The sequence below is a fragment of the Euwallacea fornicatus genome, chromosome 15 (assembly GCF_040115645.1).
Source record: "Euwallacea fornicatus isolate EFF26 chromosome 15, ASM4011564v1, whole genome shotgun sequence".
Classification (NCBI taxonomy): Eukaryota; Metazoa; Arthropoda; class Insecta; order Coleoptera; family Curculionidae; genus Euwallacea; species Euwallacea fornicatus.
In genome coordinates, this window is record NC_089555.1 from 158,828 (window position 1) to 183,848 (window position 25,021).

The following is a 25,021-nucleotide window of genomic DNA, read 5'->3' on the forward strand; positions in this document are numbered from 1 at the left end:
GAAATTATCTTTGATTAAAAAGCAATCCGATTACTTCAAAATTATCCAGAGATCAATACCATTTAGATTCTCTTCCGAAAACCCCTATTTTGAAACTAGCATTATAACCGCGTTCATTAAATGTCAAATGTCTTCACAGTATACAATCTTTACACTCGTCTAGTCCTTTCACTCGCCAAATTTAATGGCCGGATAGTAGCTTTTCGGTTTTCGAAAAGAAATCCTTAGAAATAAAGTTCATCTTGGGAAAATTCTGAATAATCTGTTTAAATAACAAATAATTTAATATGGCTGATAAAGTAAGTTAAATATTTTCACTCATTACTCTTTCACAAAGAAGAAAACTGAAATGTTTACCTTTAATCAAAACTCCGTACTGTTTTCAACTTTTAAGAAGCTAGAATTCTAACTAATATCCAACTAACTACCTAACCAATTTCATTTTAGGCAGAAGAACTAGTGAAGAAGAAGAGGACTTTCAAGAAGTTCACTTATCGAGGTGTTGACTTGGACCAACTTTTGGACATGCCCAAGTAAGGCGTAGTGCCTAGGCAATAGTAAAAACAATTTATTTGTAATTTTAGTGAGCAACTTATGGAGTTAATGCACTGCCGTGCCCGAAGGCGATTTAGTCGTGGCTTGAAACGTAAGCCAATGGCATTAGTAAAAAAACTGAGGAAAGCAAAAAAAGAGGCTCCTCCACTAGAGAAGCCTGAAGTGGTGAAAACTCACCTCAGAAACATGATTATTGTTCCTGAGATGGTAGGGTCAATAGTAGGTAAGTTATTACACAAGTGTAACTAAAAAACAAAGTGTTAGTTTCTGTCAATTTTAGGTGTTTACAATGGAAAAGCCTTTACACAAGTTGAAGTTAAGCCTGAAATGATTGGACATTATCTGGGAGAGTTCTCTCTGACTTATAAACCTGTAAAACATGGTAGGCCTGGTATTGGTGCCACCCACAGTTCCAGGTTCATCCCTCTTAAATAAATTTATTATTTAAGCGGGAGGAACCTTAAATAAAGGTTTATCTATTGAAATAAAAAGTTTTGAGAGGGCAAATGTTTTTATTTCTTAAAAATAATACAGTGGTTTAATCTAATAAAATTGGCAGCACACTTTTTTTATAATCTTCAGGTAATATTTGGTTTAATTCATTTTTATCCAACCACTTAAAATCTGTACCAGTGATTTGTCCTGAAGAGTACCTGGCAAAGTAAATGAATATCTGAAACAACAAAGTCAGAAAAATTCATTTTGTTTTTAAAACATACTTTGGCTCCAGTGCTACTTTCGTTCCTTATCTTTTTGGGATACATATACTTATAGAAACCACAAGGTGCATTTCCAAAGATTTGAACCTTAACATTAGGGCCGCATTTCTCTTTGAAAATCCTCTCTGCACATTGCCTCAAAGTTTCTCCATCATTCAGTTTTCCTTGTGGTAATAAATAGAAGCTTTTTTCACCTACTTTTTGATTTACTAGTAGTACTAATGACTTGTCTAATTTTCTTTGCAGGGATTTTATATCATTTGCTTTATCTGCTTCTATAATGGATTTACATAATTAATAAATTCTGGTAGTTTATTCTTACAGTTTGTACTGGTGATTCTTTTTGAAACCTCAAATGTCGCCAGTTCCTCTTTACAAGCATCTAAAAAGTCCTGAGTACTTTGTTTTGTTATTACATCCAAGTCATCTATTTGCTTCTTTTGAGATTTCTCACTTCTACAAATACATAATACTATTGCATTGAATAAAATATTTAAAAATATAAATATTCACCTTTCTTTCTCAAGCTTTATCTCTATATCACTTTTTAAGCTTTTTTCAAATTCTACAGTGGTTAAATATTCCTTGAAATCTTGTTCAATCCCTGTTATCTCAGGACATATCAGTGGTTTCCTTTCAACTAATACAGCAGTTAGGAGATCCCACTTTTCTTTTATAATATTAGATGTTTGCATGTTGGCTGAAACGTTAAGGTCAAAATATTGAATGGTTACAAATTGGTACTCAGTAAGTTTGAGACACAGACAAGGTTTTTTTGTCCAACTTTTATTTTCCGATAACTTAGTTCTTATTAATAAAAACATAGATAAATAATTGTAAATGCACTTAAATGTATATTATCTTCTAATAAGCCTAAAATCTATTTAGTCACACGAAAACTTTTTGAAGGAATTAAATGGTTATATATCCACTTATTTTGTTTTGTTAATTTAATTTTATAAGATGAATTAAATTACTCACCTTTACAGCTACTTAAGACATTTTTAGTGAGTGGTGTAAGTTTTAAAGTGGTTTTTAACATTTTACCGCAAAAATAACAAGAATTGAAAATTACGAAAAGAATTAACAGAAAAGTGAGGTTAAATATGGATCGGTAATGGGTATTTAATTTTGACATTGAAAAAGGACATTTCAAATACGAATCCGAATCAAGAAAGCCACTGTATTTTGTTAATTGATTGTTTTACTTTGTTCAGTTTAATTAAATATATATTTAATCAAAATTTGCTTGGCTGTTACAAATTTAACTTCCATGAAATATTTTCAAGTAAAGAAATTTTTAGTCATTTAAATGAGAAACGAAAATGGTTCCACTTACTGGGAAAGAGTAGTTAATATTTGGATAGCAGTGACTAGGGTAAAACTCCTTGCTACGAAGCAAGCCAAGACGCTTTTTTTTTTTATAAAATTTGTCGTTCAAATTAATATTTAATATCTTGTGGCTCAATTGGTTTTAGAAAATGGTGAGTTTAAAAGTAGCATGTAATATTAATTAGAAATAAATATAAAATATATTTCGATTTAGCAATAATTTTTTTTTAATTCAATGTGAGGGTTATGTCAGTAATGTGAACGACGAAAACCAACTGTCAACCTAATGGGGGTGTAACTCAGTGGTAGAGTGTCCGCTTCGCATGCGGAAAGTCCTGGGTTCAAATCCCAGCTCCTCCAAAGAATTTTTTTACTTAAAAAATATACACAAAAAAAATTGATTTTAATAATCTCAATATATATAAAAAAATAAAACTTTATTTAACATAAAAGAACAGGTAAGTATCTAGAATCCATACCAAAATTTATGGAGACCATAATTACTGATGGAACAATTTAATATTTCCCAACTTGATCATTTCTCAAATCTCGAGAATTCGGTGGCGGGTTTAAAAACACTGCAAAAACCAAAAGTTTTTATTCGTTGCGTTTTGAGTTTCCGTTCAGAGCAAGCGGTTTTCCTCGAATCGTCTATTTTGCACATACCCAAGCTAAAGTTCTCTCTTCAACATATTTATTCCCGCAAGGATCCAGATCCCGGGAGAAAGAACGGGAATATTCCAGATTTCCGGACACTTATAACAGGAGACCAGAATCATCGCGTGGGGTATAATAATTAACAGCGCAACGAATAGGACTTTTCACACCCACTTGATCACCCCTCGTTTGTGTTTCTGTTTATCGGACAAATCACATTGACTGTACAGGGATTAAGGGGGAGCGATAACAGCAACTCTCCCCTTCTGTTCTTAAAGCGGCCGCAAAATTCAATTTTATGTAGTTATGAATAAAATAGTTAAAAAAGCTTTTTATTTAATACATATCCCCTATCAATCAGAACGGATATCATATGTCTATTTGAAGGCCCCCATTCATCATTTTAATGCATTAAAGGGTTCTGCTGTTGACGTCAGTTCATTGAAATAAAACAGTAACAGGGTGAGAAAATAATTGTAGTGATTGTCGCAATTTTATGTGTTTATTAAATTGCTATTTTGAAAGTACGTATTTATGCCTATTGACTCATATCACAATTTTATGCAGTTATCTACGGTTTAACACCCCCCGTGACGTTTGAGAACGACGTTCTCACAGACCACCCCGTAGCAAATTCCCAAGGAGAATTGCCAAGAAACTCGCATTTTACTACCACCCCTGTAAAGCTAAATACCTGTCTTAACCCTGGGGGTTCGCAAAGGAGCCAACACTATTTATTTAACTTCTGTTTAATAACCTTTGACGCCATGCTGTTTGGCTAATAGGGGCGTTTTGTTTATAAAATCATACGTTTCGATTAAAAACATTATGAAGTTTATTAAGAAACTTCTGTGCGGAATTAAATAATATAATTTGGAAATGTCTTAAGGTTAAAGATCATTAGCGCGTAGTGATTTTTGTGAAAAAGAATGAAAAAAATAATTCCATGTGAAAGCGCCGATTTCGATCGAGCCGTGAGCTCCACAGGTAAGAAAGTATTTTTTTTTCTATATTTTTAAGGCTTTAAATGGGAATTCGATCGATTTAAATGGAAAGTTACATTATACATAAATAGCTTGTAAACACGGAGGATGGGCATATTAATTAATAAACATCTTTGTGTTGTAACTTTTATGATGTTTTGCAACAATATCAGTCGATGGAGGCAAAAATCAGTCCAATCAATTGAAATGTAAAAATGTATATGCCACTTTTGACCCTCTATGCTGGTCCGGACTCCGGGCTATGTAGTTGTCAAAGAGTTCAACTGTCTTGGGCCCCCCCTACGGTGCTGGAAACGGGCTTATCTCTTCACTTTTATCATAATTGAGTCGGTTTGGAAAAGGAATAGCTAACAATTGGGTCACCGTTACTTTTGTATTTCATATCATAAGTTATGACATTTTTGTGACGATAGGAAATCTCGACCAGAACCTAAGAACCGAGTTAATGTTTCTTTAATAGAGTCTGCAGTGACAATAAGAACTGTCGATACGTTTTTTCGAACTGTTATTGTTATGTATTAATGTGTATTAATAATAGTTTATCGCTGAAAGAAAACATAATTTAACTGTTATTGATTGCATTATTCCAAATGAATAGAGGCAGTTTTGTTTCCATGAGGGACATCTATTGTTAGAATGTATTAGATATAAGAACTTCTTAGTGCTAGTTTGAACAGTCCTTTTTTTAAATAATTGTGCTTTGAGTGAGGATGGTTAAAGCCGATGGAGTGGTAGAGCTTAGGTGTGTTAAGGATTATGATGCGGCAGTCCAGAGAACAGGTAAAACACCTTTTATGTTACTAAAGGGGTTTGAATTTTCCCAAACTCCTCCAGGTTAAACGAACCCCCTTTTAGGATATGGGCGTTTTCACTATGAAATCTTGGCTGTCAGTGCCATGTCGATCCTTTCCTTGGGATTCCAAAACGGCCTCTCTTCCTACGTCTTCCCAGCCGCTCAATGTGACCTCAACTTCACCTCCTTTGAGCTGGGAATCCTTAATATGGCTTTCATGATAGGGGGCATCGCCAGTTGCTTCCTGTGGGGCGCGTTGGCTGACAATTTAGGAAGAAAGAAGATTCTGTTTTATACGCATCTATTCGATGCAATCGTTACTATTATTTGCTCAGTGTTGCCCACCACCACCAACCTGCTTATTTGCAGGTTTTTGAATGGATTTCTCATTGGTAATCTTTCCTATCCATGACTAATGACAATTTCAAGATTATCTGATATTACAGGAGCACCTGGAAGTATAATCTTCACTTACGTAGCAGAGTTTCAGCCGCCAAAATACAGGACTCCAATTGTGTGCTGTTGCGGGGTGTTTTTCACCATTTCCTGGCTTTTACTCCCTTTTTTCGCATACTTTATCCTCCCTTTAAGTGAAATAAATGCATCTCTAGGAAATGTGCTTTTCCTCACTCCTTGGCGTTTGTTCCTTATGATCCTGGCGATTCCGGAGCTGCTCACGGCCCTCTGGATCCTCAAAATGCCCGAAAGCCCCAAATTTTTCCTGGCTAATGACAACCACGTTGATTGTCTAGCAGTATTGAGGAATATGTACTCCATTAACACTGGAGATCATCCAGATATGTTTCCAGTGAAGCATTTGGTAGAGGAGGTCAAACCTAGCACAAAACAAAAACTGGCATGTGAAAGTAAGACTCTGAGGGTGTTGAAGACCATGAGGGAGCAGATGAAGAGCCTGTTTAAGCCGCCTTTGCTGATTGTGACTATTTTGACCTCCTCGATCATGTTTGCCAATATGTTTGGGTAAGATTTCATTAACAATAGCAATTAGTCGATACAACTAGGGATATTCTTCTTTAGGATGTTTGGTCTTGGCTTGTGGCTTCCAGAAATTTTCGTACGCTTCGATCAATTTGAGAAACTTTATCCAAACGCCACCCCCTCAGTAAAAGAACTTTCCTTACTGGTTCAGGCAAAAAACCTTTCATGTGAAGCTACCTTCGATACCTCAGTCACCCAGAACACTGTGGTGATAGCTTCCAGTTCTTTGCTCTTCAACATCGTCTGCAGCACCCTAGCTACAAAGCTCCACTTTAAAGTGATACCTTTGGTCACCATGCTTATCGGAGGCGCCACAAGTGCCAGTATTTACTTCCTGACCAGCTCCATACAGAATCTCGTGGTTGCCAGCTTGTTTCAGGCAAGCATGATCACTGCCAACATGACCATCGGAAGCATTGCAGTAGAACTTTTTCCCACCAAAGTAGTGGGAATAGCTTTATGTTTGATCATGTGCGCTGGAAGGCTAGGGGCTATGGCGAGCAGTTTCTTATTTGGGTATTATATGGATGCACAATGCGAAGTGCCGATTTTCGTAGTGGGGGCTGTGGTGCTCTTTGGGGGGCTTTTGTGCTTTTTAGTACCAAGGAAAAGCAAGGCAGTTGAGGAGAGAACTATGAGTGTTACAAATGGGATTGAAGTAGCGGTGTTGTCGGGATATGACGTTAAGTTTCGGTGAACTTTCTCAAATTTAACATTTTTTATCGTTTAGGTGTTTGGTAATCAATTAAAAATGAAGTATATTATAAAGGATATAATTTTGCAAATTTTCATTGTTTTATTTATACATTACTGCCTCGTGAGGCCTCTCTAAGTATACCCGCATCAGAAAGTGGTCTGAAGGTAAGTCTGCCCGTTGCATTTATAACAGATCCCTTATTGGCCTAGGAAAAGAATAATATCTCAAACGGTAATGTGGTGTGAAAAATACGTCGTTTTTTGAAAGAAATTACTTTGCTATTTTGAAAAAGGGTCAAATAACACATAAATGACTGTTAAATATCTTTCACATATTATATGTTGACTTCAATATGATATCTAATGTATTTGATTAACCCCGAATCATTAAATTTTAAAACATTACATATTTGTTTATTAGGGATATTTCGTCGCGAAAGATATCTGGCCATACTACGCCACTGTTTCTTTATTTATGAAACTGTAAAGTTCACTGCTTATTCTCTGCAATATTTGAGGGATGACTTAACCCGAAACTCATTGATGTGGCATTTTCAATGTATTTTTTTTCAATTTACCAGTTTCGTATGGATTCACTGTGCCCCCACTTTTTTACTCCCGATGTCATAAGTTTTAATGTTTATTTACAGTATTTGAGAGACTATTCGGCCCGAAATTCATTAGTGCGGATGGACTATTTTCAAAGTAATAATTTCTAAAAATATATAATTTTTCTCACTTTTTATACAAATGATTTCGAAAGCCCTCAAGGGTCGACTGAATAAGATACAGTTTCCTTTAGTTATGAAGTTCCAAATTTCACTGTTTGCCTCAAAGATTTCAAAGATTACTCAGCGGCAAATTCATTAGCGTGGAAGGTTTCATTTGGTACTTTATTTATAATTATTTATTAAAAATCCGCATTTTTTTCCTAACAGGCGGTAAATTTTCAAACTAAACTATTTTGTTTAATTACAGAACATTAAAGTTTATTAAATTTTTCAAATTTTATGTGGCAAAATAATAATATTATTAGTATCAAACAATATGGACACGAAGGGGTACGCATATAATAATTAACGTCATGTAACCGTCGATTTGGTGCTTTAAGGATTTTGCTATACATATATCGATTTTGTAACGAATTCGTTAAGGGTTTCTTACATTAACTTTCATATAACAGATGAGAGTAGTAAAACCACCATTGCATTTCTGTATTCCTGCTGAAATGCCCTGGGAAATGGAGGTTTCTTTTGTTCTTTGTGTCTATAATAAGAACCAAAATAGGGTATTCTAAGTCTTAAAATTACATGATATACGCATTGTTGCCTCCGTGTTTCTTGGCGAATCATGGAAAATTCCACCATTCTTGTATCTATAAGCGGGTATTTTATCCAGGCAACCAGACATTCATGTCGTAGCAAAGTATATACTTATATTTATCTCTGGATTGTTGGCACCGCCAGGCCTATTTTAAAATTAGATTTTCATAACTTCTCATGCCTCCTTGAAGTCTGGATAAAAGTGAATGATAAAATTATCGTAGTTCTAAAAAACACGTAGGTAAATCTAATATCGCACGTAGAAGGCGTGTAGCAAGAGTATTATTGTTAGTTTTCCAGATTTATCCAGTTGTCTAAATTTAAGGCATTTACGTCAAATTCTTTCCCAGATAAGAAATGACCACGTCTTCGCTAATAGCTGTGGCCTTGAACAGTGAACTAACACGCATTCCCAGTTTACTCCAGAACATTCTAGGCCACCACTTCAATAATTCCCTTTGTAACGGCGTAACATGGTCGCTCCTCTTTTGGTTATTATTCTATGCTTGTTACAGCAAAGGTCTGAATGTAAGTTTATCCAATTAAATTTGCATTTATATTAACATTCAAATCAAATTTCAGCTATTTTTAAAGGATTGGGGATTCCCAGAATACCTCCGGATACGCCTTAGTAACACCTTATGGATGTTGTCGTTTTATACTTTATTTCTCTCTTTTTTCATCACACTCCATAGCGAGTCATTTTTTAAATTTTTATTCGATTTTGAAAGTCTAAAAAGCAGTATTGTCTTCCGATATGAGACCATTCCAGAACATAAAATTGTGGCTTATGCTTTCCTATGCTCCTTTCATATCTTCTCGTGCTATAATCAATCAATGTATTGGAGATCTCTTTCTGTTTTCTATAAATACCTAGCGTTGTTTGCAGTATGCGTCTTTGCTTATTCCTCCAGGTAGGTACTATTATTGTTAGATTAGTTTATTTTTGTTAAAATAAAAGTATTTTAAAGACTTCTGGAGGTCCCCTTTTCGCTGACAACTGTAGTGGCATTGTCAGAAGTATTCGAAGAGCTTTGTAGGCTCTATTATTTACTTTGCAACAGGCAAAGGAAACTTGCCAAAATCTTGCTAAATTCCCTATTCGTCTCTTCTCTAATTGCGTTGTAAGCTTATTTTTTCGTATTTTTATTATCTATTTCAGCGTTAATAAACTTTTCAGCTGTATTCTTCACTTCCTAGTGGTACCTCTCTCGTTTCCACTCTCAGTGGGAGCTAAATTGTTTTCACAAGAACCAAATAACGCTTTGCTGGCACTTCTCTTTGTTGCCATAATAGTCTGGATGTATTTGGTCATCTATCAGTCGGTAATAATGATTAATTTACATTGTGAAGAGATCACTTTAAATCGACAATAACCAATTCAGCCTTTCCTGAAATTGTCACTTCATTGGCTCAATCACAGGGAAATACTTGAAGTAAAGGATGAGGACAGCGATGAGGAAACCGAGCTGAAAGATATCTGGAACAAGGGGGGTTGCTTGGGAAGTTCTTTTGAATGTTCTTTATTCCCCCCCAGAGGAGATGTTGCTTTCACTTTGGGGCGTATGAGGTCAGAAGTGAAAGTCCGGCAAAAGCAGTAAGTTCCCTTAGAATTTTATGTGATTTTCAGTAGTTATTCTCTTTGTTTTTAAGAATGATCGCAAGGAGAAAGCCTAAAAACAAGAACATGATAATACAGACTTTAAAATGTAAGTTGAGGCCGTTGACAAAATGATTAATTAATAGATTTTTCCGCAGGCATGATGGTAATTAAGCGAAAGCTGAGCCAGAAAAAAGAATGTATGAATACTCAAGACGAACTTCTATTAGACAAAGAATTTGAAGATGACAAGGAGCAGTCTCAGGAGATTATAAAATGCAAAGAAGCAGCATCGAATGGTTCTTCTGTAAGTGCTCAGCCTGAAGGTGTACTAGATGAAAACGTGGCTGATGTGAAGACCGTTAATTTGGATGGGAAGTTGAGTAGTAAATTCTCACATGACGTAATTGATAATACCTTTAGTGCTGCGAACCAAGAGGGAGGACGAGAGGATGAAGAAGACCCTGAAGATAAGAGAAGTACAAGTGAGATAGAAAAGGAATTTGGAATTTTCGTCGATAAGCGTTCCACAACTGAGAGTTGTGGCAAAATTCAATAAAATATTTTAATTAAAAATGATGTTAAGTATGACTGATTACACAGAAACCAATAAAGCGTCCGATAACTGAAAAACTTAATTCAAGCAGGGAAATATATGAGCTTTCCATTATATCTATGTCGTTCTCCTATTATCCTGATAACTGAAAGCTGTGTCATGGAAACTCGCCAAGGAAACAGCGCTTTAGGTACGTGAAACTAAGCAACATCAAAGGAACTATCCACCGTCTCCATATTCCCCGAGAACTAAAGCAACCATCCGCGAAGCAGCTAGAGCTTTTGCATCCGGGAAAGTTACCTGTGTAAGCTTCCAGATTCTAGAGTTTCCCGGAGTTACACTTTCAGGAGAAACCCACCAGGAGTGCAGAATCAGTTACAAGTGAGCAGCTGCAGCTGTAGCTGAAACTTTTCAGCTCCCTGGAACTTCCAGATCCTGGAGTTTCCCGGAGTTCCAGTTTCAGGAAAATTTTATTAGGGTTGCAGAAGGTGAGCGTGGTGCAGGCCCTTCAGGGCGCCGGTACGGGATTCGATATCAAAAAATCGATAGTCCTGCGCCCTGCGCGTTTACGATTTCCGCAGGTATTTCATTGAAGTTGTCCATTTTGCCCTGCAGGCGTTTATGTGGGCTTGATAGCAGAAATCCTTATCATGGAAACTCCCTAAGGAAAAGGGATTTCCGGAGTTCAATAGGTTCTTGAAATATGAACGTTCTTTCCACTAAATTTGTTCTAGAATTGCTGGGATATATTTGCTAGGCAAAAGAAATCAATATAGTCAACTATAGGAATCTCCAAATAATTTTTTTTATTACTTACAGAAGGGCAATATAAAAGCCATAATAATAAGAAACATTTATTTATAATGTTGTTATTAAAAAACATATTTTCACAGTAATCAAAATACAACGTTATCCTACGTGATGAAACTCGAATAACGGATTGACTTTTAAACAACATGAGGGTTTCTCTATTCTAAATCGTAATAATCTGATTTCTAGTGACACAGATTAATTACAAAATAGAATATTGTCTATATTATAATTAAATCTACCTACATCATCTTACATTTCACAGTTTTTATCACATTAAAAATCCTTTCCTTAATAAGAACAATGTAATAATCATTGACAAGTGTCGTAGACTTTGGCAACTTTCCGTCCTCAATTGTGCGTGTACAGAAAAGTTTTGTTTATAAATTAATACAAGCATTATTTTATAATTACCTCAAAATTCTTAAAAATGTTGAGAGAAATCCAATTCGTCACAATTTGTAAAAATACTTACGCCATAATGTCAATAAATTTGACATTGTGGCGGTGTAAATGTTAAAGTGTTTATTTTTATTAATAATTTTTATCAAATAATCGTCTTAGTTCTGTCTTTCTGTTCGTTTTAAATATTAGACTATTTTAATTGTGTCATTTTGTATTAAGTGTTCATTTATCACAATGCATACATATAGCAACAAATGTTGGCTTAGATGTAATGAGTATTTACACAAAGACCGTGAATGAAACATAGATGAATCAGATGAATACATATAGATAATTCAGGGTCCAGTATATTAATAATGATAATATGAATTATGTATAGTGTTTGGTGGTAATGTTCAAAAATTTGCAGGTAAAGTGCAATATAATTATCTGTTAACAAAAACGCTCAGAGTTTCTTGACAATGGTGAATGTTATTTATCGTTTGCCATCTATCGGTTAATAGTTTGAACAGTTATTTAGTAGCGAAAGTGAGAATCGGTGCCATTGCTCCATCTATTGCAATGCGTTTCTGATTAACTTCATTTAGGTTGTTTTTAAAGAGGATAATTTTCATAAAGTTGTAAAATTAAAGCAGAACATTCGTCAGTTTTTTGGCTTCTGTGAAATTTATCTTCCAAATAAAGTGGACCAATGCTCTGACCTATTGCCCTTAAAGTATTGATAAATTACTCTCCTGATAACTGAGCCACGAGGTTAATTTCCTTAGAAATAATGATATAAACTAAATAAAGTCACATCATTACATGGGTTTCTTTGTATTCCACTTAAGCGATCTTCCATGAAAAATTGCTAGCATTTTTGTCGTTTACTTGAAGTTTATTTCTCAAATACATAGATAGATTTCTAAATGATGATATTAGAATGATAATTGTAATTAATTGTTATTTCGATTGAGAACTAACGAAATTTATTTTGAGCGAGTTCAAATAATAGTTTTTACACCGTAGTTGGAGAAATTTATTGTTTTTCAATGGTTTTTGCAGCTGATTGAGAAGATTAAGTTCAGTGAATTTATATAAAGTAATTCAGTTTTGGCTCCAGAAATATTTTGGCCTTTAGATTAACCATCCAACTAAAATGAGATCTTGTTTTTCTATAGGTTTATCTCACAAATAACCGTAAGCTGTTAAATTTTCAATTTAAAAACTGTAGTGTTCCCAATAACTAAATTAAAGGTGACTACAAAAACGAATTATAAGTTCAACAACTGCAAATCAATTTCTAAATTACGTTAGAATATAGTCTAGTGGTTGTGTATAAATTGCATATAATCCAAATTTTCAATATTATATTTTGTGATCATACAAAACGTCATTAAAATTACAGCATCCATTGAGCGCATATATTTGAATTGATGGTAATCGCTGAGGTGATCATAAACAATTTAATATTATAATAAAATATTTGTTGCTTCGCATGATTCTTTGACATTATGGTGAACTAGATACTTTGCTGCGATAACAGATATTTTTATAGTAAAAGTGGCTTGCATACTTTTTATACCAAATTGGATAAATGTACAATTAAATTCATACAGAACACCTTCATTTACTCATTACACCATTCACGCAAAGCCAACAAACATTAATCGAGAATTGTAGCGACTGAACGAACTCCTCTGAAATTATCGAAAACACAAAATAAATACCCAAATACATCGAATAACTTAATGCGATCTCCATATTGGGATAAGTGAAACAGTTCTTAAACCCCCCCGTTCTTCAATTCGTTGATATAAGCCCCGAGCTCATCCTCAATGGCTCCATGTTCCACATCCTTCAAGCTGCTGTTGCTAATGTCGCAAGAGTCGTACACTCCGTTCTTGTTCATTCCATGGAATTCTAAACTGAGATGGATCTCCTTGTTATCTCTGTGTTTCAGCTTGCCGTTAACGGGGTTCTTCTTTAGGCACTCAAAATATTGGGAGAGTTTAGTGAGTTTCGATGCGTTTTCCGGACTACTGACCACTGGCAACGAGGCGTACATCGTGAATGAGTTTTGTGACTTTTGGGAACCGTGCCGTACGGGATCGTTGGTTTTGTTGGCCAAGCGACGTAGAGAGAATTTGAATCTGCAAAAAAATAATTGGAAAATTGACTTGAAGACACGAGGAATTATAGTAGTCATTTACTTGATAAGCGAAAAAACAACTCTTAACGCACGAGTCTGAAATGTTGCGAATTATAAATAATTCTTTTGATCGGAGTGGTTTATTGCGTTTTGTCCATCATTAGTTTGTTTTTCCTAACGCACGTGTTTGTTAGCTACTATCCTCCTATGTTATGTCTATTTTCGTAGGGAATCGTGGAAAAAGTTATTTACTTACAAGGATTTATTCCTTTCCTAGGGCCTTTAAGTATATTTATTATGACTTTTATCGTATTTATGTACATTTAATATTGACACAGAAACATTGTTATTTCACCGGAGTCTCGAGTATGTAAAAAGAATTCAAAATTGTGTCGCGAAACTAAAACTTTCGAGCACTTGTTTACCTACTTTATGAGGATAAATAAAAACCCATTTTTCCTGGGATTATTACCGGGTTTATGAGAAACTTCTTTAAACTCCCCCCACTTAAATCCGGCAGTTGCTTTATTACAGTCTTTGCAATATTTGAAATTGCGTGTTTATGCCTTCTGCTTCCCTGAAATTAGAAGTTGAAGAGGTAAAATTAGTAGAAGAGTTAACGATTTCTGCCCTTTTTGGCAGTCATCACAAATCGCTTTTTCCATCTGATCCGACTGTTTTGGCCAGAAAGTTGGCTTACCTGGCGGAACCTAGAAAAGAGTCATTCGAGTTCTTGTAGATCAAGGACGTGTTCGTCTGGAAAGTGTCATCCTTGGCCGAGTCCGTCGATTCTGCACCGTTTCTTATATGCGATCTCGAGAGAATTGAGTATTGTTTTGGAGGCTTACTGCGTTGTACTCCGAAACCACAGCATTTGATGAAAGTTTCCTGAAATCCATAAAAAGGGTCTGTTATTAGTTGTAGCAGCTATTCCGAGGGAGTAGGAGGAGTTTGTTAATAAAATAGAAGTACTCATTTATTCATTCACACGATACCTTTCGTAATATTATTTAGTTTCTTTAACTTAAAACTACCCAGCACGTTAATTCCAGGTTTCTACACTTAAAACCTTTAAATCATTTTTGTTCCATATCGCGTCATTTCAGCTATTCTGAGCAATTAGTTTTTGTAAAATACGAGCTTCGTAAATTATCGACTATCCAGAGCACAAAAACCATCGCATAACATAAATCGTTTAAAAGTATTCGAGGCGCTTATTTTAGCAGTTGCACTCTGCCTTATAACTTTCAATTTAATCAATAATGGATTTGATTTGGAAGCGGATTAGGGGGTAATTAGAGAACGGCGGATAAGAAAAGATAATCGTTCAAGTTAAACCAGCCTTGCAGAAACGAGACTGACTATCTTAATCTTTACTGAATTGATCCAACTTGGTTCAATAAAAAAGAAACTAGTATTTCTTATGCGAACTATCATTATTTTCCGTACTTTATGGAGAGTCCACTCATTGAGTGTTTAGATCTAGAACGATAATTATGATATTGCGATGGAAAAGTTAAAAAACCATAACACGCAGTCTTGGAATTGAGTCTATCAGTGTATTCTTGTTAATATGGCGAAGGAACATTTGTATATACTCTTCGCTCATCCATTCAATTCATCCAATTAAGTAGTTGAGAAACATATATATACCGCGTGATTTAGAAAAGAGTATAACCATACTTGACTACACTATGGTTCAATCTAATGGCGGTTTCCCTAAATGACCGGTCAGTCTCACGTAGTCCCACTGTTCCAACCTCTCTCAAACTCGCCTAATTGTTACATTCTGCGTCTGAGCATATTTGATTAATCTAAAAGTACTTTCTAAGCACACTATACGCCAATAAATTGTATTTTGCCGTTACATTGTTGATATTTTATTGCAATTTTATGGTAAAAAAAAAACAAAATTCCTGACAATTCAAAAATGCATTGATAACTATGGCCAAAACTTAAATAGTTTTTGTGTTCCCATATACAAACATGCATATAAAAATTACTTAAATAAAACCACTTTTACGGGGTGTTCTTTTTTCTATGTCACGCCGAATATTTTACTAGTAATTGTCCTTAGATTTAGGAATGTCGGACACACTATTTTTATGTATTTTTGAGATGTAGCGAAAAATGAAAAAAATCCACGATATAGCGGCTGTCCTCTCTATCTGAACGTATGTGTTGTAGTCGTATGCGACTAATTTATTGCCCCCTATAGTCAAAAGACGTTTATTTAACTAATTGAGGGGAGAAACGTGCTGGGATCCCACATATGAGGCTAAACGATGACGTATTCTTATTCAATAAATAGGTCATTCGGGTTTTGGTTCATTCACTGGTTACAAAATTTAGACGGAATTCTATTTAGTTCTATGCGTTAATTAACATATAAATTCGAATTAAAAGACAAAATGGGAGCTCCACCGATAGCAGGTTTTCAATTTCACAAATAGGGGCACTTAGAATGTAATTAAGGTCTCTAAATGGAGGGGACAATTGGGACAACTCTTGGTGATAATTATAAGTGTTGATACATTCCAGGCCTCGCCGCTCGTGCGTCAATTGTTGTAGTGTTCGCAAATTAATACTTAACAAGTATCCGGAATTAGAGAGATTTAACCCTTGTTCCTACACACAGTAAGGTGAATTGCAAATTGACCTACAAATTATTAAAGGGGAGCTTATGGGTAAGACGTGGGGCGGAAGTTATGAGTTGCAGTGAATGACTGAAGTGAATTCTTTTCAGAGCGATAGCATCTAGTAGGAAGGCACTTCAGATCAACTTATTAGAATCATTAATAAACCCTGAATTATTGCTAGTTACCTAAAAGTTAGAAAGTGATTTAACAAATGGATATTTTACACGATGGATGATTCATTTTGGAAAGTTTTGTTTCACAGTTTTTTCCAATTTTCCTAAGTACAAAATTTAGACCTTATTCCAAAATATAGAGAGGCGTATATTAAAAATAAAATTATTAATGTGCCGTAAATTCCAGTTTTAAACCAATTTCTTTAGAAACGCTGAAAGGAACTTTAGGTATTGGTTACGATGGAAATGGTTTCTATGGAAACTAAGAGTCCTAGTTAATGGTGGCGCCCATTTAATAAAGCGTCTCATATTGTTTTACTAGTACAGAAATTCCTATAAAACTAACTGAGGTCTTCGAAGGTCAACGACATTTGCTCGACAACACACATCTACACGTTTTACTCGTTTTGACAGTTTTTTCAGCTTTTCTAGCAAAGTAGATAATTTCGGAGTGAGGAAAGACTCCAATTTCCGAACTGTCAGCAACAACGATGACGCCGTAATTGTTATTAAATAAACTAGACACAAAATTGTCCTGAAAATTTGATTGGAGACCTACCTTGAATGCTTCTCTGAACTTAACCGACATGATACTGTACAAGATCGGGTTGGTAGTAGCTGATATGTAGTAGAGAACGCCGCTGATGTAGGTTACTAGGCCGTAAATTTGGAGATAGAAGGAGTGAGTCTTTTCGTCCGGTTTGGGGAACGTGGCGTAGATCGTGTAAAGCCTTTGGACGTGGAATGGGGCCCAACAGATGAAAAATGCTATTACTACTGCAACTGAAATAAAAGTTAAAACATTGTAAAATTTCTCCTGATTTCATAACAATCATCCAAGAAGTTCAAAGTTTACGGAAAAATCGGTAAAATTCATTTACTTCATCGTTTTAGATATATCTTCATTTCCGTATTTTTAAATTTTCTCCGTTGTTTGCCCTTTAAGATATTGGAATGGTACTAGCTGAAATTCAAAATCGAGTCGGCTTTACCAACAGCCGTCCCAAGAAACCATTACGTGATTGGTCAACACCCGATTTTGAAACTAATTTCAGAAATCGATTTGGACCGTCAATCAACTGGCCTGGTAATTTCACATGTTACATTCAAAACATATAACCACCGAGTAACTTGGATCTAATTGTAACAATTTAATTCATTTTTGCCGCATGTTTGATGCTATTTAAACTATAATAATTTGTAAGTATTTTTAGTTGTGCAGCTTCGTTATAAGAGCTTAACGTTTAAAAATCTAACAGAAAATTATTTGAAATTTCTAATTTTCAGCTTGGTTCCATGCATCGAATTTGTGTTTTGATATGAAAGAGGTGATCGACGGAAATAGCTTTTCCACCTAATCCTCTATTATTGCAGAGCAAATTTAACTAGGAATTTCGTTCTGCTATTGCTGGAAGCTAGGCGAAAGCAAAGTAACTGCACCCTATTTACATAACACCATTGAGTATTATCATTTCAAACACATGTTAGTTAATAGAGAAAATATCAGCGAAAATGAGTTTGGGCTTATATACGACAATTTGAGAAGTTTTAGGAAATGCAAAAGTTTTAGGCAATTTGGGTTCGAAGTTTGCTTCATTAATCTTCTCTTAGGTGTCAATAGTGGTCGTGTGCGTTTAGTCTCAATATTTGGATACGCGTTGTGTAAATCACTAGGTACATAATTAGTTATTTGTGGCAACAATTCAATTTTTCATCGGTTACGAATGAACGTGTGCCAGTGAGTACTGATAATTCATTATAAAAAGAAAAATGCTTGACGTAATGGTGGATCCAGATTTTTAATTCTATAATTTAGCAACAATCGAAACAATTTGACATACTCAATTGCTATGTCTGACATCAGTGGCCTGAAAATCTAAACAAACTTGATTTGGTTTTAACGCCCCCTCAGTAGACTGAAGGGTAAATTTACACAAAATAAAGGGTTTGAGGAACATTTTTAATTTCTCTGTCCGTAAAGGGCAAGGAAAAGTCTCCGTAAAAACATTTTCTGTGTTAATCGAATTTTAAAAAAATCTCGCAAGTTAGAAAAGTGCAATCGAAATTATACTGAATCGGGAAGTCTGTTTGAAGTTGGTGCATTTATCGTATGATGTTTATATCGTTGTTGCCGTGACTATAGACATCAAAATATGCATTCAGGTTGAGACTCGTGATTTTAGAGCGTTGAAATTTTCTCAGGAAAACATCACGGCTTCTCTAAGCCGATTTACACTTCATGGAAGTTTTCGTGGAATGATCCCGTTTATATTTTCATTCCAAGGTATAAATAGATGGAAATCCTAACTAGTATGAGACATAAAACGATACCTAAATACACGTTATACTTAGGTTTTATGTGCAATGTTTTTATGATATTTTTATTAGTCTGGATTAAGTGATCCAAGACTATAAAAATCCTTGATAGGGGCATAATGTTGTGGATACAAAGAAGGCAAAAACTTTGATATAAACGCGCCAGAGAGGAAAATTCCCTCTTTTTAGTTGTTGCTTGTTACATAGTACTTTTTTATGAATTACAAATTTTTATTGATATTTCTACCATAGGAACAGGTCGATGGCGCAAGGGACACTAATATGAAGAATTTTCTGGATGAACCAAATACGAAATGAGGTGCTACACATATGTATGAGTTGCCTCCTTAATAATATATCGCTTCTATATGTTACTCCTCTGATTACTGACTCTCTGTAAGTTGTTGATTTCCCCGATTAAAGAGCGACTGGAGCAGAAATCGTAAACAAATTAGTAATTCGACATAAAGGGATTCTCCAAATGCTTTTCAAAGCAAACTTTGACCACCATTTAAATATTACTAGCGGATTTTTAGGGGCAATTCATCATCATTTATAATCTATAATGATGTTGTTGAGATCGTCTTCTCGAGTTTCGTGAAAAACTTTCCATGTCCCATCGTGATAGTAACAAATATTGGTATTTTCACTTCTATTTCCACGCGATATAAAGGCAAAAGCACCGAATGGGGTGCTGAATTCGTTTTGCATCAGGCTATACATCCACTCTGCTTGAGGAATCAATTTTACATGGTGCAAAAATATTGAACGAATACGTGACTCAATTTTATTTCATTTAACGTAAATTTTATTTTGGAGACCTTGATACAACAAAACAAATAACGCGTAAACTTGTCGACAAGTAATTTGGTCGACCGTTTCAATTAATTTTCCCATTCCGTCTGAGGTCGGGATCCATTTTCCTACTTGACAGAACTAGCAGATCCACCTATTAAATGGGCCCTCAGGCATGCAAATTGGCGTAAAACGTGACCCAGTCTTTGAGAGTCGCCACACACCACAGTTACAATAGTCATGATCAACTTGTATGATAAGACGTAATTGGTAGCTCTCAATAGTAGTGAGTTAATTAGAGATGCAAAAATAGATCCTTTTCGTTAGATTTAGCAATACAATATAAAAATAATAATTATCAAAATATTTAACAGAAATTTTTGAATCAAGTATTTATGTTTTCGTCAGCTTATTCGGTGCAATTATTCAAAATAATTGACGTTTCGCCATTGCCACTTTTTCCTTTCCACAACGTAGCGAAGTCGCATTTGAATTCCGACGTTTCGATTTTCGACCACCATCGTCAACTTTCTTTTTTCTATATTGAATCTATGATATTTTGTGAAATCCACGCACTGGTATAATACCGTTTGGAAGTAATGAAATCATTTATAAAGGAGGCCAATTAATTATCTTTAATACGTCAAGCGAATAAATCTTAAAAATTATTAACGTTAGCCATGAGCTTGTCCAAGTTTATTCTGGCACACTAGTAACACCCTGAAAAAATTCTGATATCTAAGAGAAGCACTAATCCAATTTGAAATCCTTGGCAGCTCCTGGGATGATTTATGTCGCATTAAAGAGAAAATACCATTTAAGCCATTTAATACCATTCTAAATTTATTGAAACTGGTATCCTATCAGTAGCGAAGTTGGACGGTAAAAAAACAAGTAACGTACTAAGTACAACTAAGTTCCAGAGTAATCATGCTAGGTAATAGCGCTAATTATAGTTCAGTTGCGTGTAAAAAGTTTATTGACTTCTGCAATATCAACAACAAACAGAAAAGTCTAACGTACGTACGTTCAGTCTAATGAAAGGATTGCACGGTGCATTCAGCATTCAAACTGAGGTAAAACGAAAATGTAAATTGTAAAACGATCAATTCATGTTTTCAAATCGAACACCAACATCCTTTTTAAAGCAACTTCGGAGAGCCCTGAGGTCGTAAAGTGAAAGCGTTATTAGATTGAATAATATTGGAGCAATAGCTCAAAGAAGGCAAAACTTATTAAAAAAAGTTAGATCGGTTTGAGAATTAGGGAACGTCACCCATCCGTTTTTCTAAAAAATGCCTCAATTTTGGGGCAAAGTGACAGATTTCTCTATAAAATTCAAGAATTTTGAGAAGATATTCAGATAGAAATCAGGTACTGTGCAAAGAGGACTTAAAAAAAAACAAAAATAAACATTTTTGATTAATTTTGAACGTTTCATTACATTATTGACGTTGCCAAAAATAGGAGTTGTCAAGTCCAATTTATTTACGGTAGTTCAAATATTCTGCCACGTGATTGATCTGTAGCGCAATTTGACGTCCAGTCCAGCGATGAAATTGGGTCCAAGAGTAAACTGACCTGATAACTCCATTGCATATGTACGTGTATACGAATGGTGATAGTTTGTTTGATTATTTTAGTACTGTATTTGATTAATATCTCCATATAATGCCTCAATGGGCATGGAACGTGTTCCTACTCTAGAGAAATTAACATGAGATCATATGAACAATTTTATGAAGAATAAATTGTCAGCACTTTGAAATCCAAAAGGCACGGAACTTCGAATCCTGTTGGTTCAAAGCATTTTAAATTGGGAAGCATTTTAAAACGTCGCAAGGTTTAGCCCTTTTTTAACACTTAACCGCATGTGTAAATTGCGAAAAATGCTTTGAACAACAAATTTCATATGAATGTGTTTTATTTCGCTTCTCAATATAGATTTGAAATCTCAATGGAAAATCCTGTTTCGCGTTCCAACAGGCAATTCAGATCCAATTTCAACGTTACGCGAGAAAGAAACATAATTCGTGGAAAGGTATTTCTTTAAATAGAAGTTGCCAGTTTAGGGCTAAATGTAGGACAATATTGAGTATGTGGCATGTTTGAAATAAACAGAAATATTTATTTACCAAATATTGCATGACGAACACGTATCTAAAACCTAATTTGCTTCGTTCGAAAAAATTAATTTTTTTAGTCGACCTCCAAATTGTGCTTAAGTAAACAAAGACCAGCCATAAAAATCTTTCTTTATTTTGTAATGTGGTCTTTTTTTCTTGCTTTAAGAACCACAATTTAGCGAACGTTTTCTTTAGACGGCGTAAAACTTCTGAAATATGTTTTATTTTCCCAGATGTTTCGTACGTCTTCAACCCATTTCTTAAACCTTCATATCAAATATAGAATATAAAAGCAACCTGTGCCTATACAGGGACATTTCCCTAAACCAAAGGGGAACATCACTGTTATTATTTCAGTGAAATTGTAAAAAAATCATATTTGTCGTCTCGTCGTTCTTCTGTTAATCGTGTTCAGACGTCTTGGGATCCATTTCAACTATCAGAACAATATACTTAGTTTCGAGCCGTTATATAAAATTCCTTAAGTTGTAAAAGTTGATTTCCGCGTGCCAAGAAAAGTATTCTAATTGAAATTATTCTTAGATCCTTCCAGGATAATTTGAATTATTCATCGAATATTAATGTTTCCAGTTGGCACGAGAGTAATTAAAGCGTTACTTTAATTTGAAAATTTAGTTTTTCTTCCGGAAAATTTGACATTGACGCTTTTGGTAAACTTTTTAAGGAAACTGGCAAGAAATGGAATCACAGACCCATAAACGATTTTTTATCAAACCTTTGAGCCCATTTATCAATGCAATTTCCGGGAAGACTAAAGACACCTGCAAAATTGAAAACGGGACGAATATTTTGTTAACGCGCAGAGTAAAAAAATAAAATATCGTTAACATGTCAACATAACAGAAAAAGCGCTCCAAGGAATGCTTTTAATACCACACTCATGTGAAGCTCAAACATTAATTTGCATAGCAAATTTATGCATGGATCCTTCCCTGTTTTAAGCATTTTAGACACATCGCAAAGGCATCCTATGCTAGGTGTTTTAACATGAATTCCGATGAATTACCATGATACAATGTGCGTTTGCAGCTCGAACACCTCTTTGATGTATCATTATGCTAGTTACAAAAATTTCATTTAAATGCAACAAGTATTCGTCAAACAGATATTTCCAGATTAACAAAATGAAAATATCTTTTTGGTGTCTGGAATCGGGTTTGGGTTTTTAGAAATTGAGGATTAGACAGCAAATACGAATTAAACACGTATTTCCGTTTATTAATAAAGAGGGATTTTTTAATTAGTCTTGCTTGGATTAAGCATAAAATAGCGGTATTCAATGACACTGATTAGAAAATTAACTGAGAAAGTGAAAATCTATAACAATTTACTATAACGAACTTATTATTTATATCGTGGCTTAATTTTGTCTAATTGAAGTCGTAATTGCATCCAGTGGGCGGCTGTTATGGATTATGCCAAGTGGATTCTAGCGTGAACTGTTTCGAATCATATTAGTCGTTTTTGCTTATTCTGTGTGGTTGGGAAGAGACAAAAAATTCTGACCTGACCTTGCTGCGAAGTTTAGTGAGCTGGAATGTAGCATTTGGATAGAAATTACCATTTGTTTTTTTGCCTCGATTTCTGGGTTCCACATTCCTCTCGAACTTCAATTTTATGAACATTTGTAAGAATACGTTATTTTAGTTAATGTTGTCAACTATGAAGAGTGAGGTATTTAACGCTTACCAGGCTATAAATAACGTTTCCTTCCCTAGAGTTGTACAAAACTCGTGACTTAAACCTGCTTATCCGCTCGAAGAACTTCCACTCGCGATCTTCTCACACAAACACTCCTACTACCAATTATTTCTCTTTCTTTGTTGTTTAAATTCGGTCACGTTCAAGAAAAAAAATACCATCCAAAGTAACTAACTACGTAGTTGAAACCTTCACTGGACAATAAACAAAACTTATTGGCCCCAACCCCTAACTCCTCAAGAGAGCATCTATTTTTAGGATTAATGATCAGCCCCCTCCAAGCAGCACAATAAGAAAACTCTGGAAACTGCATCCAACTGGTCGATTTGGACTTTTTGCCCCATTCTCCAACGCTTTGAAAAAGGAGCAGATTATTCTAATTAAAAAAAATCAACAAAACACTTCCGCGCAGTTCGTTTAATGCGTATTAATGAAGATTTCCCCAGGGCTAAAAGGAGACCTGGACTCTCTCGACCAGATTTATGTAGTAAATTTGTTTCCATTCAGAATTCTGCCAGAGTGACCGAAAAATTCCCTGTAGACATGTTGCTAATTTTAAATTTCCTTTTACCTGTCACAGAAATATGAGCATAGCCAGAGCGAAAAGGTTGTTTTTAGTCACAATAAGGGCAATTGAACCAGAGCGAGAAATGATATTGATACCTTCCTAAAAAAAAACTAAATCGAAAAGTTTTACTTAAAAATTCCATTAAATGCAGTAAAAATAGCCACATTCACCGCCCTTTGCATGTTAATTTTTGGGTTAAACCCAACTTAATAATCCCTTTTCCAACATGGCAGTTTTTTTAGGAGTTCATGAATAGGTTAATTAAAAAAAGGTTCTTTGATGAGTTAATGAAAATTATACAGGCAGCTTAACGAAGATTAGCGCTCAACATGTCAATGAGGCATTGGTTTCTATCCAAATAAGCCTCTTGTCTCTAGCTCTTTTTAGGAAATTTTGTATTTTTACCAAAGATTCTCTAGAAAAGAGTATGGTAGAATTTTATGATCTGCAGAACAGGGTGTAGGGAAATCGTAGAGGATTCAAACCAACATGTTAACATTTGCGTATTTCCAGATATTCGTGCAGTTCGAATTTTTTTAATTTTTTGTTAAAGGTTTTAATTAACAAATCTGTTTTTGTTCGGAAACGGCTCGATCAAATTAACAAACGATTACACTGTGATTCCCAAGCAACATAAACTACCGGAAATATCATTTCGTTACACTACAATATTTGTCGTATTTCTGCCAAAAAACTTCATTGATTTTATTTAGAATATTCCATGGAACGACACTTTACTGATTACTTGTCATACAAGATTTTTTCGCCTATATTCTTCCCCTTTCTGCCCCCCCTCAATATATGTATTATTTATATCTTAATAAAGTCTCTATAGATGCTTTTGTTATTCCCGTGAACGTTAATCTTTTCGGGGATTTTATCACAAATTTTGCTTTGTCTGTAAAATTAAATGGGGATTTCCGCAAGTAAGCCCCTTAAATTGTGTCCTTTAAAATTCTTAACAAGTCCGATGTTGTCTTCAGTATTTACGCCAGGTTTCAAGAATTTGGTTAGCGCATATTTTACATCTCCTAAAGCCCAAGTTAGCAGACATATGTACGTCCCAGAATGTCCCTAGGGATTTGATTCCATACAGTTTTACG

At 34.9% G+C, this 25,021-nt stretch overlaps 5 protein-coding genes and 1 non-coding gene across 13 annotated transcripts in view; 4 read left to right on the forward strand and 2 right to left on the reverse strand.

Moving 5' to 3' along the window:
* Positions 1-140: 140 nt before the first annotated feature.
* On the forward strand, positions 141-1,062 carry RpS15 (ribosomal protein S15). Its single transcript, XM_066290750.1, has 4 exons — positions 141-299; positions 448-533; positions 585-778; positions 836-1,062. The coding sequence occupies exons 1-4, from the start codon at positions 288-290 to the stop codon at positions 988-990; spliced, it is 447 nt and encodes a 148-aa protein (XP_066146847.1). The 5' UTR covers positions 141-287; the 3' UTR covers positions 991-1,062.
* On the reverse strand, positions 1,048-2,412 carry mRpL46 (mitochondrial ribosomal protein L46). Its single transcript, XM_066290739.1, has 5 exons — positions 2,256-2,412; positions 1,788-1,974; positions 1,606-1,730; positions 1,275-1,549; positions 1,048-1,228 (listed from the first exon to the last, which is right to left on the reverse strand). The coding sequence occupies exons 1-5, from the start codon at positions 2,410-2,412 to the stop codon at positions 1,094-1,096; spliced, it is 879 nt and encodes a 292-aa protein (XP_066146836.1). The 3' UTR covers positions 1,048-1,093.
* Positions 2,413-2,639: 227 nt separating this feature from the next.
* Positions 2,640-10,347, forward strand: LOC136343784 (uncharacterized). Of its 5 annotated transcripts, none has more exons than XM_066290734.1 (8): positions 2,640-2,758; positions 8,428-8,605; positions 8,660-8,991; positions 9,049-9,201; positions 9,258-9,402; positions 9,463-9,674; positions 9,731-9,786; positions 9,836-10,347. In XM_066290734.1, exons 2-8 carry the CDS (start codon positions 8,435-8,437, stop codon positions 10,234-10,236), a joined length of 1,470 nt encoding a protein of 489 aa, XP_066146831.1. In that variant the 5' UTR covers positions 2,640-2,758; positions 8,428-8,434; the 3' UTR covers positions 10,237-10,347. The 5 variants fall into 5 exon arrangements, with proteins under 5 accessions (XP_066146831.1, XP_066146827.1, XP_066146830.1 ...); XM_066290730.1 differs by lacking the exon at positions 2,640-2,758 and adding an exon at positions 8,245-8,318 and having other exon boundaries at positions 8,378-8,605; XM_066290733.1 differs by lacking the exon at positions 2,640-2,758 and adding an exon at positions 8,246-8,318.
* On the forward strand, positions 2,895-2,966 carry TRNAA-CGC (transfer RNA alanine (anticodon CGC)). The gene has a single exon. It is a non-coding gene; the product is annotated as a tRNA-Ala (tRNA).
* Positions 2,974-6,845, forward strand: LOC136343782 (synaptic vesicle glycoprotein 2A-like). 2 transcript variants are annotated; one of them, XM_066290726.1, is made up of 4 exons: positions 2,974-4,250; positions 5,123-5,452; positions 5,507-6,041; positions 6,099-6,845. In XM_066290726.1, the coding sequence occupies exons 1-4, from the start codon at positions 4,193-4,195 to the stop codon at positions 6,754-6,756; spliced, it is 1,581 nt and encodes a 526-aa protein (XP_066146823.1). In that variant the 5' UTR covers positions 2,974-4,192; the 3' UTR covers positions 6,757-6,845. The 2 variants fall into 2 exon arrangements, with proteins under 2 accessions (XP_066146823.1, XP_066146822.1); XM_066290725.1 differs by lacking the exon at positions 2,974-4,250 and adding an exon at positions 4,282-5,047.
* A 726-nt stretch (positions 10,348-11,073) lies between the features above and the next one.
* Positions 11,074-25,021, reverse strand: part of LOC136343783 (pyrokinin-1 receptor-like) — a 43,200-nt gene continuing 29,252 nt past the window's right edge. For 2 of the 3 annotated variants that reach the window (XM_066290728.1, XM_066290729.1), the window contains exons 5-7: positions 16,951-17,174; positions 14,280-14,467; positions 11,074-13,580 (exon numbers count right to left, since the gene is read on the reverse strand). In XM_066290728.1, the coding sequence (XP_066146825.1) occupies positions 13,214-13,580; positions 14,280-14,467; positions 16,951-17,174 (779 nt within the window). In that variant the 3' untranslated portion in view covers positions 11,074-13,213. Of the gene's footprint in view, positions 13,581-14,051; positions 14,157-14,279; positions 14,468-16,950; positions 17,175-25,021 lie in introns of all 3 variants that reach the window. The other variant, XR_010732846.1, reaches the window with a different exon arrangement.